This window comes from Panthera pardus, unplaced genomic scaffold (assembly GCF_024362965.1).
Source record: "Panthera pardus isolate Hobbes unplaced genomic scaffold, ASM2436296v1 HiC_scaffold_6, whole genome shotgun sequence".
Lineage (NCBI taxonomy): Eukaryota > Metazoa > Chordata > Mammalia > Carnivora > Felidae > Panthera > Panthera pardus.
The window spans coordinates 21,151,584-21,166,636 of record NW_026526991.1 but is presented as its reverse complement, the minus strand read 5'-3'; the positions used below and the strand labels follow the sequence as shown (position 1 = coordinate 21,166,636).

Sequence of the window (15,053 nt, the reverse complement as noted above, 5' to 3'; positions counted from 1 at the left end):
GTGCATATCAATAATTTTTAATTGCTGAGTGGTAGTCCATTGTATGGATATACCATAGTTTGTTTATCCATTCATCAGTTGATGGTCATTTGGTTTGTTTCTGGTTTTGGTTACTGCAAATATAGCTGCTGTGAATACTCATATACAAGTTTTTGTATATATGCTTTAATATATATAAGTTTTTGTACATATGCTTTAATTTCTCTTTGTTAAGTACCTAGAAATGGGATGGCTAGATCAAATGGTATGTATACATTTTGGTTCTTTGGAAACTTCGAACTCTTCTAAAGTGGTAATACCATTTTACATTCCTTTTTTAATTTTTTAAATTTCTTTTAATTTTACATTCCTATTGCAGTGTATGAGAGTTCCATTTTTACCACATATTTGCCAGAAGTATGGTTTGTCTTTATAATTTTAGCCATTCTAATCAGTATGCAGTGGTATTTTGTTGGGGCTTTAATTTGCATTTCCCTGATGAATAATGATGTTGAACACCTTTTCATATACTTTGCCCTCTGAATATTTTTTGGTGAAATGTCTATTCAGCTCTTTTGCCCATTTTTTGAATGGGTTCTTATTATTGAGTTTTGAGGTTTCTTTATATATTTATTGTGGACACAGTCTTTTGTCAGATACATGAGTTACAAATATTTTCTTCTAGTATCTAGTGTCTGGCTTATCTTGTTTGCTTAACAGTATATATTTTTTAATTGTGATAAAATACACATAATGTAAAATTTACTGTCCTACCATTTTCGAGTGTATAGTTCAGTGGCATTTAGTACATTCACATTGTTGTGCAAACATACCATCATCCATCCCCAGAACTCTTTCACCTTGGAAAACTGAAACTGGATCCATTAAACTGTAACTCCCCATCCCCCAACCCCACCACTCCTCAGCCCCTGGCAACCAGTCTACTTTCATTTTCTATGAATTTGACTACTTTAGGTGCCTCATATAAGTGGAATCATGCATTATGATTTCTTTTTTGACCGGTTTATTTCTCTTACTATAATGTTCTCAAGGTTTATCTGTGTCATAGTGTGTATCAGAATTTCCTTCCTTTGTTAGGTTAAATAATCCATTGTATATATTTACGGAATTATATTTATTCATTCGTTTGTCTGTGGACACTTGGGTTGCTTCCATATCTTGGCTATTGTGAGTAATACTGCTGTGAACATGGGTGTAGAAGTTTCTCTTCAAGATCTTGCTTTCAAAGTTCTTTTGGGGATATACCCAGAAGTGGAATTGCTGGATCATATGGTAATTCTATTTTAATTTTTTGAGGAACTGGCATAATGTTTTCCATAGTGGCTATACCATTTTATATTTCTACCAGTAGTGCACAAGAGTTCTAATTTCTCCATGTCCTCACTAACATTTGTTTTCTAGTTTTTGATAGTGGCCATCCTCATAGTAATGAGATGGTAGATTGTTGTGGTTTTGATTTGCATTTTCTTAGTGGTTAGTGAATTTAAGCATCTTTTCATGTGCTTATTATCCATTTGTATATTGTCTTTGGAGAAATGTCTATTCAAGTCTCTTGCCCATTTTTGAATTAGGTTGTTTGTTTTGTTGTTGAGTTGTAGGTGTTCATTGTATATTCCAGATATTAACCTCTTATCAGATATATGATTTGCAAATATTTTCTCCCATTCTGTGGATTGCCTTTTCACTCTTTTGATTTTGTCCTTTGATGCACAGAAGTTTTTTATTTTGATATATCCAATTTATTTTTTCTTTTGTTGCATTTGGTGTCATATTTAAGAAGTCATTGCCAAATCCAGTGTCATGAAACTTTTCCCCTGTTTATTTCTAAGAGTTTTATAGTTTTAGTCCTATGTTTAGGCCTTTGATTTATTTTGAGTTGATGTTTACATATGGTTTAAGGTAAGGGTACAACCTCATTGTTTTGACTATGGATATCCAATTTTCCCAGCACCCTTTGTTGAAACTTCCATCCTTCCCTCATTGAATGGTCTTTGTACCTTTCTCAAAAATCATTTGACTGTATATGCCATTCTGTTCCATTGGTCTATATTTCTGTCTTTACGCCAATGCACACTGTTTTGATTACTGTAGCTTTGTAATAAGCATCTGAACTTTTTTTTTCCAACCATAAAATGGTTCCAAAGATTAACTGAGATAATTATATAAAAGTATCTATCAAATTAATGCCTGAAATATACAATAAGCATGCATAGGGGTTTCTTTTTCCTTATAAAGTTAGGAAAACTTTTCTAGACTTGATAAACTTTGTATATTTTATAAATTAAATTTGAGGAATAAGCATTTTTTAAAATGCAAATCTTATATAAATTTCGTGGGTTTGAATGTGTTAGGACTAGAGAACATTCATCTGAGAAATATTAAGCCCCTAATTGCTTATTATACTAGTTACTCAGGGTAAATATCAGGCAGTTAGAGGTAGCACATCGTGTCTCAGGGAGTGATGAAAAATGAACTGAAAAGATAGAAAGAGACCTTTTTGATGATGGGGAACACTGAAGGATTTTAAGCAGAGTAAATGACCTGGTCTGATAAGCATTTTAGAACTGTCATGCTAGAAGAGTAGAACTTGGGGGGTAGGGAAAATGTGTGGGAAATAATTCTTACCCTATGGGGTTATTTTCAGAGTCAAATGTGTAAATTTGTAAGTACTTAGCATAGTGCTTGCTGGTAAAAAAAATTAATGATAGTTAAAAAGTCTTGGTCAAAAATCATAGGAAGTACTAGAGGTATAGAGTGATGTTATGCAGGATTAGAATAGGCCCAGTTGACTGACTATGGGTATGGGAATTGAGAATGGTATGGAATCTTTGATTTCCCACACTTATTAAGAGGTTAATATGCCATTATTTGAAGTAATTTACCATCTGGGACCTACATAGGTTCAGTGACTTGCTCAAAGTTGCAAGACTAGTAAGTAATGAAGTGGGGACAGGAATTCAGGTATCTTCTAAAATAGTACTCTTTACATTCTTTACTGTTGACTTGTCTTCATGTTGAAACTGTAAGGGATTTTTTTTAGAGAATTTGTTTTTGTATTAAATCATTAAGCAATATTTATTGGATAGCTGTATGTCTGGCACAGTTCTGGATGCTGAAAGTATGGCAGTGAAAAAAACAGACACAAATTCCTGCTTTTCAGAACTTACATTCTCATGGGGAAGAGAGACAATAAAATAAGTAAATATATTAGATTATGATAAGTGCACATGGAGAAAAAAGGTGAAGAGGGAAGAGGATGGTTTGGATGTGGAGGGAAAGGTTGCACTTTTGGATGGAGGTAGTCAGGAAATCTATAACTGAAAAGGTGACATTTGAGTAAAGACCTGAAAAAAGCAAAGAAGCGAACCATATAGATATGTAGGGAAAGAATAGTCTGGGCAGAAAGAACAGCAAGTGCAAAGTCCCTGAGACAGAATCATGCATGCCATGTTCAAGGGGTAGCGAAATACCTGCAGTGGTGGAGAGGAGTAAATAAGAAGATGAGTAGTAGGAGACAAGGTCATGGAGTTAATGAGTGGTTAAGTCCTGTTATCCCTGAGAGCCAGAGAAATACTTTGAATTTTACTCAGAGAGAAAGGAAAGGTCTTTGGAAGTCTTTGAGTAGGAAAGTGACTTGGCATGGTAGCTACTTATTGAGAATTAAACTATGTAGAAGAGTAAGAACAGAAACAAAGAGGTGAAGTAGGTGACTGTTATAGTAATACAGGCCAGAGATGATGATGGTCTAGAGTAGGGAAGGTGGTAAGACAGGATCAGATTCTAAATGTATTTTAGTAGTAAAGGTATTGTGCTTTGCAGATGGCTTTACTGTATAAGAAAAATAGAGTAGTGCAGGATAACTCAAAAGTTTTTGAAAATGGAAAAATGAAGTGGCCATTAACTGATACAGGGAAAAGACTACAAGAGGAGAGAACTGAATTGTAGGGGAAGCTCAGTTTCAGATTCTTCTAAGATTGAGATGCTTGTAAAACATTCCAGGGAAAGAAATCAAGAAGGCAGTCAGATAATCAAGTCTGGACTTTAGAAAAGAGGGCCAGGCTGGAGAGAATTTGGGAACAGTCAACATATAGATGGTATTGAAAGGTATGAGAAAACTGAGAAAGAGTACATGGAAACTTCAGATGTCCAAACATTGAGTCCAGGAGGTTGGGGTACTGAGGAGGAACCAGCAGTGTAAACAGACTGAAAAGCAGCAGCCAGTGGAGTTGGGGAAAAACCTGGGGGAATGGTGTCTTGGAAGTCAGGGAGCTTTAGTTTGCCAAAATCTACTCCTGGAAACAGAAATCCAGTCTTCATTTTTGGTTAACAGATTCCATAGTAGTCTCAGGTACAGATATAAAAATTGCCTGATACTAATCCAGCCTGAGAATGAGTGAGCATCAATTAATATTTGAAAACTAAGCACAATACTTTTCAGAAAAACTGAACTTCAATATGAAGTGTAAGTATGTAAAAATATTAAGAATTAGAATAAAATTGACAAAGGTGTCCCTTGATACTTACTATCTGTATCTTGGGAACCAAAGATTCCTTCATTTTTCAAACATAGGAACTTGATAAATTTGGATAGCAAAGTGCTTTTAAATTCTTTTCTTTTGCTTATGTGGATATAGAAAGGAACTTTAATGAAGTTATATTCTGGTTTTATAAATGGGTTTTCCCACTAATGCTTTGATCGTTGTGGCAACTGAGAATATCTTCTCTTTTGCATTTATGATTAAATTAATGGTTACCTGCATGTAAAAAAATCTTCTATTGGAAGAAGCAGCAATTATGATTTTTAAGAGACATTTTATTATTGTAATTGAAAGGAATTTTATTTAATGTAAAAGTGTCTTTTTCCCCCTGTTACAGGTTTCTGAAGGATTGTCATTTTTGCATAGCAGTGTGAAAATGGTTCATGGAAATATCACACCTGAAAATATAATTTTGAATAAAAGTGGAGCCTGGAAAATAATGGGGTTTGATTTTTGTGTATCATCATCCAATCCTTCTGAACAAGAGGTAATGAAGGTTTTAAATCTTCTAATTTTTTTAAAAAGATTTTATTATAAGCAATCTCTACACCCAACATGGGGCTCGAACTCACAACCCTGAGATCAAGAGTCACGTGCTCCACAGACTGAGCCAGCCAGGTGCCCTAGTCTTCTAATTTTTTTAAAGCTATGGAAATTTGTGATGCATCTGGAATGTACTAGAGAATTTGCATGCCTGATAAATGTGTAGAAATAGGCTATGTGGTACAATGTATGTTTAAATGTTTAACTTTATAGAAATTTCTAGTGTTCATTTTACCTAAGAGTATTCTTCAGCTCGGTAATTCCACAGTAATGTTACTTGAGTAAAGGATGCTAGAGTTAAACAAATCTGAGAACTGTTGGGCTAAGTAGGCTTTTTTTTCCATAGGATGTCAAATACACTAACAAACATTGTGAATCTCTAGTAGTGTTTTCCTAATTTATTGGACTACAGAATCTTCTATAAGGGAGCATGATAACAACAATAGCAGTGATAATAATAGCTAACGTTTATTGAAGCACTTTACTAAACACTTTTTATGTATTTTCTTAACCACAGTTGGTGAGATACAGGAATAATATAGATGACTAAGTTAGGCTCATAGAATAAAATAATCTGCCTAAGTTTAGGCAGGTGGTTAAGTGGTAGAGCTAGGATTTGAACCCAGTCTCTCTGGTTCCAAAGCACCTGTTACTTAGTGATTATCGTATCTGCCTATTTATACTTAGGAAATACTGTAATATTTCAAGTTTTTAATATATGTAGTTGTTAAAGGGATCCTGATTTGACCTAAGATAGATTTGTAATTGAAGTAAACTCTTTTAAATTTTTTTTTTTATTTGACGTTTATTTATTTTTGAGACATAGAGAGACAGAGCATGAACGGGGGAGGGTCAGAGAGAAAGGGAGACACAGAATCTGAAACAGGCTTCAGGCTCCGAGCTGTCAGCACAGAGCCCGATGCAGGGCTCGAACTCACGGACTGTGAGATCATGACCTGAGCTGAAGTCGGTCACCCAACCGACTGAGCCACCCAGGCGCCCCTGAAGTAAACTCTTTTAAAGGAAGCAGAAAGAATTAGTATTGGTTGAATATACACTTTGGGTCAGACACTTTGTTAGGTTCATTTTTTCCCATGCATTTGTTTAACCTTACAACAACCTTTTGAACTTGTTAACTAAATCATGCAGCTAGTTAGTGAAAGAACAAGGCTTCAAATGATAATCTGAGTCCAGAAAACTTGAAGCTTATGTATCATAGAACATAGGTTTTACCTTTCCATATTCATATTGCATCTTATAGTGATAATTTGTCTTCTGGAAGAGAGGTCCAATCATCTGAAAGGTGCAAGAGTTCTTATTCGTATCTCTCAGTTTGTTTAGTGTCCTTTCCAGATTTGAGAATTTAGGAATTCCAGGATTGAAGGTGGTAGTGTTTTTACTTGCATGACTGAGTATGAATTTAAAATTAGGTTGCTACTGTTTGATAGTGGTTTGCCTTATTTGAAATATTTAATCTTTGTAATCCCTTTTCTGTGTTCTTATAGCCTAAGTTTCCTTGTAAAGAATGGGACCCAAATCTACCATCATTGTGTCTTCCAAATCCTGAATATTTGGCTCCTGAATACATACTTTCTGTGAGCTGTGAAACAGCCAGTGATATGTACTCTCTAGGAACTGTCATGTATGCTGTATTTAACAAAGGGAAACCCATATTTGAAGTTAACAAGCAAGATATTTACAAGAGTTTTAGTAGGCAGTTGGATCAGGTAATTTGCCTTATATATAAATATTTGCTTGCATTAAAAATGTATTAAATTTTTCTTTGATTTTTTTAAAATGTCCCCAGAAAATTCTGTAAAGTGAGACGAGTGTCTCATATTTTAAGTTTGCATAAAATCAACTTAACAAAAGTAATTCTATAAATAATGAGGATCAAAGTTTGTTACCACAACTTTAATTGTGGCATTTATTTACTAGAGTGAATACTGAAATATGATCTAAAATGATGGGCATTTTGTTTTTGTCATAGAAACAATTTCAGGTATTGAAGATAAGTGTTTTGTTTTTTTATTTTTTTATTTTTTTTTTATTTTTTAATATATGAAATTTACTGTCAAATTGGTTTCCATACAACACCCAGTGCTCATCCCAAAAGGTGCCCTCCTCAATACCCATCACCCACCCTGCCCTCCCTCCCACCCCCCATCAACCCTCAGTTTGTTCTCAGTTTTTAACAGTCTCTTATGCTTTGGCTCTCTCCCACTCTAACCTCTTTTTTTTTTTTTTTTTTTTTTTCCTTCCCCTCCCCCATGGGTTTCTGTTATGTTTCTCAGGATCCACATAAGAGTGAAACCATATGGTATCTGTCTTTCTCTGTATGGCTTATTTCACTTAGCATCACACTCTCCAGTTCCATCCATGTTGCTACAGAAGGCCATATTTCATTTTTTCTCATTGCCACGTAGTATTCCATTGTGTATATAAACCACAATTTCTTTATCCATTCATCAGTTGATGGACATTTAGGCTCTTGAAGATAAGTGTTTTAATTATCTTGCCACAGTAGAATTAGCAGTTTGTTCAGTGTAAAATATATTTTTGAATGAACTTAAAAAAGGTTTTTTTTTGTTTTTTGTTTTTGCTTTAATTTTAATTTTTTTTTTTTAAAACTCATATCCAAATTAGCATATAGTACAACAGTGATTTCAGGAGTAGATTCCTTACTGCGTCTTACCCATTTAGCCCATCCCCCCTCCCACAACCCTCCATAAAACCTCAGTTTATGAGTCTCTTTTGTTTTGTCCCCCTCCCTTTTTTTATATTCTTTTTGTTTCCCTCCCCTTATGTTCATCTCTTTTGTTTCTTAAAGTCCTCATATGAGTGAAGTCATATGATTTTTGTCTTTCTCTGACTAATTTCACTTAGCATAATACCCACCAGTTCCATCCACGTAGTTGCAAATGGCAAGATTTCATTCTTTTTGCTTGCCGAGTAATACTCCATTGTATATATGTACCACATCCTCTTTATCCATTCATCCATTGATGGACATTTGGGCTCTTTCCATACCTTGGCTATTGTTGGTAGTGCTGCTATAAACATGGGGGTGCATGTGTCCCTTTGAAACAACACCCCTGTATCCCTTGGATAAATGCCTAGTAGTGCAATTGCTGGGTCGTAGGGTAGTTCTGTTTTTAGTTTTTTTGAGGAAAAAAAGGTTTTTTAAATAGACTGTTGACTGTAAATGCATTATCTTTTTGAATATTTTTATATTCATATTTAATAGTATTACTCTTCTGAATAGTTGAGTCGTTTAGGATCTAGTTCACTTTCAAATATACCTGAGGAAGTCCGTGAACATGTAAAACTGCTGTTAAATGTAACTCCGACTGTAAGACCAGATGCAGATCAAATGACCAAGGTGAGTACACATGAATTCCTGCCTTAGGTGGAAGAGAGACAAGGAGTTAAAAGTAGATTAAGTGCTTCTAAAGCAAGATTTAGCCAGAGGCCCCAGATAACATCTGTATTCTTAAATGTGTTAAATATGCAACTTCTTTTAATCTTTAAACAGTTAAATAATTTATGTGTATAATTGCTGTGATATAAAATAAGATTTCAGATAATTAGAATCCTAATAGTTATACAGGTGTAGAAATTCTGGACACGCCAAGAATTCACGGCCTTCTAATTTACTCATGTAAGCATGGATTTTAACAGTGCTCTTTATGCCTTCAAGATATTTAATCTTTCAGCATTTATTAGTTAGGTAAAGAAATGTTACTGCCTAGGGAACTCACAGGTACCGACTGAAAAATTTGAACCTGAAAAGAAATTTGGTTATTCCTTATTTTTATTTTTATAATTAGAACTATTAAGTGCTTTTTAGTATTTTGCTAAATGTTTCTAAATTTTTTTTTACTATATTATGGCAGTTTCAGGTATGAGAAGTACTTTAATATTTACCAAAATAATTTTATTTCCCTATTTTTAGATTCCCTTCTTTGATGATGTTGGTGCAGTAACACTGCAGTATTTTGATACCTTATTCCAAAGAGATAATCTTCAGAAATCACAGTTTTTCAAAGGACTGCCAAAAGTTCTACCAAAACTGCCCAAGGTTTGTTGTTGATCAGTTTTTTATTATAGACAGGATTTTCATTTACTATAATAACTCTTCCAGAGAAATAAATAGAACTTTTGCTTTAGGTGCATAAATGACTATAGAAGGCTGCAGACTGAAGCTAAAAGTTTAGTGGACCTTTTTCGCGGGGTCCAAAAATCCTCTAAAAAATTAGGTAAAAAAATTAGAAGAATACTACCTATGCAAAGGTAGTGCTTGCACATTAAATGTCAGAAGACAGGTCCATAAGCTGTCATTGTGGAGATCATTGCTTCACCAGCAATTAAGCGATACTTCTGTATTACAGTTCCTGTAACTCTCCTTCTCTGGCTTATTAAATCATGAGTGTAATATAGTCTAAAATATGTTGGTGACTGCCATAGAAGTCAATGGTTGGAAAACTGGTGATTCCTGCAAAAATATCTCCAGTGTTTAATCTGTCGATACTCTTTGATTATTCACTGTTTAGTTAGCCCTTTACTTAGATGCTATGGAGAATAAAGAGGAAACAAATATTGTTCTTGCTCTCAAGGCTCTTTCAGTAAGTGTAGATAGAGTCAATATGCATGAAACAACAATTAATAATACAGGACAGTTTTTAAATGGTGTGGTATGAATCATAAGTAATGAAGAGGAGAAACAAATTAGTGAAGACTTAATGAAGGAAGATTTCCTGAGGGAAATTATATGGTCATCTTCCCCAAAGGGATTGGACATTTTAGACTGTAACTTCAATATTAACACTAAAGACCCGAAGTCAAATTTAGTTTTATGAAAACATTTTTGCCTTTCAGCGTGTCATTGTGCAGAGAATTTTGCCTTGTTTGACTTCAGAATTTGTAAACCCTGATATGGTACCTTTTGTTTTGCCCAATGTTCTACTGATTGCTGAAGAATGCACCAAAGAAGAATATGTCAAATTAATTCTACCTGAACTTGGCCCTGTTTTTAAACAGCAGGAGCCAATCCAGGTATGTATGTAAATACTCTTTCCTATTTGTTTGCTGTTACTTAATGATATTAGTCAATGATGACTATCACTGAAAACAAAAGAAATGGATGTGTGACTTTTTAAAAATTGAGGTAAGTATAAGAGACTTTTTTTTCCATTAGTCAGAACCTATTTTGCATATGTTTGAAGTGAACCATTCCTAAAATTATAATTAAACTTTGCAAGTAAATGTTGATAGCTCTCCGTAAGTTACCACCTCAGAAAATAAATTATATTGAGATCTGGCATACTGTTCTTATTGGACTTATTGAAAGTTATTGGTTTGTGAAAAGAAGTATTTCTTTTTCTTCTGTACTTTTAAATATTTGTTTTTGTTTTTCTTTTTGTTATTTAGGGTCTTTAGCTTGCAGATAGTTTATGCCAGTTGTTTCTCTTTATTTTATTGCTGATAAATAGTTTTACCAGGAGGAGGAAAATGCTTATAGCACCATGGAAATAATGTGTGTGTGTGTATTATAAGTTAAAATGTAATTAATTTCTGATGTTAGACTCTATTATAGTATTTGTCAGATTCAAGGTAGTCTTGGGTTTTTAAAAAAATTTTTTTAGGGGCGCCTGGGTGGCTCAGTGGGTAAGCATCCAACTTCAGCTCAGGTCATGATCTCACAGTCTGTGAGTTCAAGCCCCGTGTTGGGCTTTGTACTGACAGTTCAGAGCTTGGAGCCTGTTTCAGATTCTGTGTCTCCCTCTCTCTCTGCCCCTCCCCCACTCATGGTATGTCTCTCTTTGTCTCTCAAAAATGAATAGATGTTAAAAAAAATTAAAAATTGTGAGAGAGAGAGAGAGAGAGAGAGAGAGAGACAACATGAGCTGGGGAGGGGCAGAGAGTGAGGGAGACACAGAATCCGAAGCAGCTCTAGGCTCTGAGCTGTCAGCACAGATCCCGATGCAGGGCTCAAACTCACCAACTGTGAAATCATGACCTGAGCCGAAGTCAGATGCTTCACCAACTGAGTCACCCAGGCGCCCCAAGGTAGTCTTGGATTTAAGAGCAGTAGGGTCACACTCCTGGGTTTGAATCTGGTCTTCTTCATCCTTATTAGAAGGATGACATGGGCAAGTCATTAGACTCTTAAAACCTTAGTTTTGCTCATTTCTGAAACAAAAGGGGTTGTTGAGATTAAATGAAATTTCTAGACACATAGTAAATATTACTACATATTTCTGCCATTCCATGGCAGTAGCATATTAATAAACCATCAGCTGTGTGATTTAATGGTTTTATGAGAGGCTATTTGCAGTCCTTCCTTTAAAAGGAGGGGAACAGAAGGAAGTCTGTGGTGGTAAAGCAAGAGTTCCTATGGCTAAGAAAGGGCAGATGAGGGAACTGTAGGCTTTGAAGCAGAGTTCCCCAAATATGGTCAAGATGTTAGGAGTGAAAGCGGCGGAGCCACATGTTCACTCATGAAACACTCATGTAGTCTGCATGAATAGAAGGGGCCATGTTTTCCTTATAATCTAGGTATGTGTGGCAACTAGGTGAGAAAACATGATTGGAGACTATTGAAAATGTCTCTTTTTAGAATTTTTCCTGACAGACCTTTTCATTTCTGTACCTTTTCTTCTGTTCTTAAACTTAGAAGCCAAGTGAACTACTTCTTTGGGATATCTGACTTTGCTGTTCTCAGGCTTTCTTTCTTTTTTTTTTTTTAAACCCAGTGGATACCCAGATAGTGGTACTTACAGGTGAGTAATGTATTGCCGAAGATATGTGAGAGTTAGGAAATTAGTCTTCACTTAAATGTTTAAACTGAGAGCAAATGTTAAATACTGTGCTTCCAGAAATCTATGAAACTTGATTTGTATGTTTTTGTCTTCCATGCCCTCAGGCTAGCAACATGGTGAGTGTCAAAATACAGAACTTACTTTTTTGAAGAGACTTTAAATTTTGTCATATGTGAAATCTTATAAAGATTCTAGGCTTTAATACATTGTTCCTTTTTTCTACACAGATTTTGTTAATTTTCCTACAAAAAATGGATTTGCTACTAACCAAAACTCCTCCTGATGAGATAAAGAACAGTGTCTTACCAATGGTTTATAGAGCACTAGAGGCTCCTTCCATTCAGATCCAGGTATAATATTTGATTTTTTTAAAATAATGATTTTGATTTTTAAAACAAAAGAAAGAAGTACATTTTGGGTTTGAATTATAAAATCTTTTATATAAAGCTCAATTGGTATCTATATTATTAATCCATTGAATTGCATTATATACTGTTACTAAAATGTATCTGCTCCCAACTAATTTAAAGAATGTATTGACAAATATCTGTATTAATGAAGTATAAGATTCATTGCTTTTATTTATCAAAAATGTTCTATTCTGAAAGATTTGATTTCTTACAGTTGAATCATTGTATATCTTCTTCCTAAATGAATAACTAACATAGGAATGAAATGTCAAAGATACATGTGACTTTTTTAATGAAAACACTAAGTAGGTATTCCCATATTCCTAATTTTTTTTCATGCTTGATAACTTACTTTTCTAAGTGTTCTTTCTATACTGAAGTTAATTTGTGTAGCAAGTAGATAGCAAACCAGACAGTAATTTAGTGTGACCATTCCTAATGCATTTATAGCTATTTCTGTGTGTCATAGAGGTTATGTTAAAACATCATGTACTTTGCCAAACTTAGTTCTTTAGCTTTGCTATTAAAATTTTGGTTCTATAGGACTGTCTGGCAAAAAAATTTTGGATTGCTGTTAAAAGTATAATTTTTTCCTTTTTTTTTTTTTTTTTTTTTTTACTTTGGAAAATAAGTACCTATGTTAAGAACATCTCATTGCATAAATGGTTTTATATTTAAAGTTTCTTTGCCAGTATAGAAATTCTAGTAAAGAAAACAGAATTTTAATTTTTAAAGGTTATTGACCAAAGCCTTTTTTTTCTAATGTGAACCTAATACCAGGGACACCTGGCTGGCTCAGTCAGTAGCGAATGCGACTCTTGATTTTGGGGTGTGAGTTCAAGCTCCATGTTGGGTATGGAGATTACTTAAAAATAATGTGAACCTAATATCACGTGTATAAGGTCACTTTTTTGACTCATTTTAGTCTTTGTCTAGGTTTTTGCTTATTCAAAGTTGTGAGGTTCATGTTACATTTTTTCCATATAATGTCATGCCTTCTTAAAGGTGAGGATATGCTGGTTTTGTCCAAATGACATGGGACAAAAGAAGTACTTACTTTTACTTTTTAGGCCTTTCCAAAGGAGTTATGAATTATAGCTTCTTAAAACATTCCCACAGGCCCTGTGTAGCCAACCTGGTTTTATGTTCACTGAGATTAGGAAGGAGAGAAAAGTTGAGTGATATGAAAGCTAATTTTTCTTCATAAGGGGGTTCATTTGGCCAATACACATCAGCCAATAAGTATTTATTGAAATAGTTAATATTTAAATCAGATTGACCTGTGCAGCTTTGCTGAATTTTAGAAACCCACATTTCTTGTATCATTCACTATGTCTTTTTTTTTTTCAATATATGAAATTTATTGTCAAATTGGTTTCCATACAACACCCAGTGCTCATCCCAAAAGGTGCCCTCCTCAGTACCCATCACCCACCCACCCCTCCCACCCCCCATCAACCCTCAGTTTGTTCTCAGTTTTTAAGAGTCTCTTATGCTTTGGCTCTCTCTCCCACTCTAACCTCTTTTTTTTTTTTCCTTCCCCTCCCCCATGGGTTTCTGTTAAGTTTCTCAGGATCCACATAAGAGTGAAAACATACCGTATCTGTCTTTCTCTGTATGGCTTATTTCACTTAGCATCACACTCTCCAGTTCCATCCACGTTGCTACGAAGAGCCATATTTCATTCTTTCTCATTGCCACGTAGTACTCCATTGTGTATATAAACCACAATTTCTTTATCCATTCATCAGTTGATGGCCATTTAGGCTCTTTCCATAATTTGGCTATTGTTGAGAATGCTGCTATAAACATTGGGGTACAAGTGCCCCTATGCATCAGTACTCCTGTATCCCTTGGGTAAATTCCTAGCAGTGCTATTGCTGGGTCATAGTGTAGGTCTATTTTTAATTTTCTTTTTTTTTTTTTTTAACGTTTATTTATTTTTGAGACAGAGAGAGACAGAGCATGAATGGGGGAGGGGCAGAGAGAGAGGGAGACACAGAATTGGAAGCAGGCTCCAGGCTCTGAGCCATCAGCCCAAAGCCCAACGCGGGGCTCGAACTCATGGACCGCAAGATCGTGACCTGAGCTGAAGTCGGCCGCTTAACCGACTGAGCCACCCAGGCGCCCCTATTTTTAATTTTCTGAGGAACCTCCACACTGTTTTCCTGAGTGGCTGCACCAGTTTGCATTCCCACCAACAGTGCAAGAGGGTTCCCGTTTCTCCACATCCTCTCCAGCATCTATAGTCTCCTGCTTTGTTCATTTTGGCCACTCTGACTGGTGTGAGGTGATATCTGAGTGTGGTTTTGATTTCTATTTCCCTGATGAGGAGCAACGTTGAGCATCTTCTCATGTGCCTGTTGGCCATCTGGATGTCTTCTTTAGAGAAGTGTCTATTCATGTCTTCTGCCCATTTCTTCACTGGATTATTTGTTTTTTGGGTGTGGAGTTTGGTGAGCTCTTTATAGATTTTGGATACTAGCCCTTTGTCCGATATGTCATTTGCAAATATCTTTTCCCATTCCGTTGGTTGCCTTTTCGTTTTGTTGGTTGTTTCCTTTGCTGTGCAGAAGCTTTTAATCTTCATAAGGTCCCAGTAATTCATTTTTGCTTTTAATTCCCTTGCCTTTGGGGTTGTGTCGAGTAAGAGATCATTCAGTATGTCTTTAGTCACCAGTCCAATTAATTAGTATCATCATTGCTTGGTAAGAGTGTTAAAGTTAAAAGACTATCTGGGA

The 15,053-nt window shown here is 35.1% G+C and overlaps 1 protein-coding gene across 5 annotated transcripts in view; it reads left to right on the top strand.

Moving 5' to 3' along the window:
* The window catches only part of SCYL2 (SCY1 like pseudokinase 2), a 70,534-nt gene that overhangs the window by 30,698 nt on the left and 24,783 nt on the right, over nt 1-15,053 (top strand). For all 5 annotated transcript variants that reach the window (XM_053894691.1, XM_019446555.2, XM_053894689.1 and 2 more), the window contains 6 exons: nt 4,876-5,025; nt 6,587-6,808; nt 8,347-8,463; nt 9,037-9,162; nt 9,960-10,136; nt 12,130-12,252. In XM_053894691.1, coding sequence (XP_053750666.1) covers nt 4,876-5,025; nt 6,587-6,808; nt 8,347-8,463; nt 9,037-9,162; nt 9,960-10,136; nt 12,130-12,252 — 915 coding nt within the window. The remainder of the gene's footprint in view (nt 1-4,875; nt 5,026-6,586; nt 6,809-8,346; nt 8,464-9,036; nt 9,163-9,959; nt 10,137-12,129; nt 12,253-15,053) is intronic.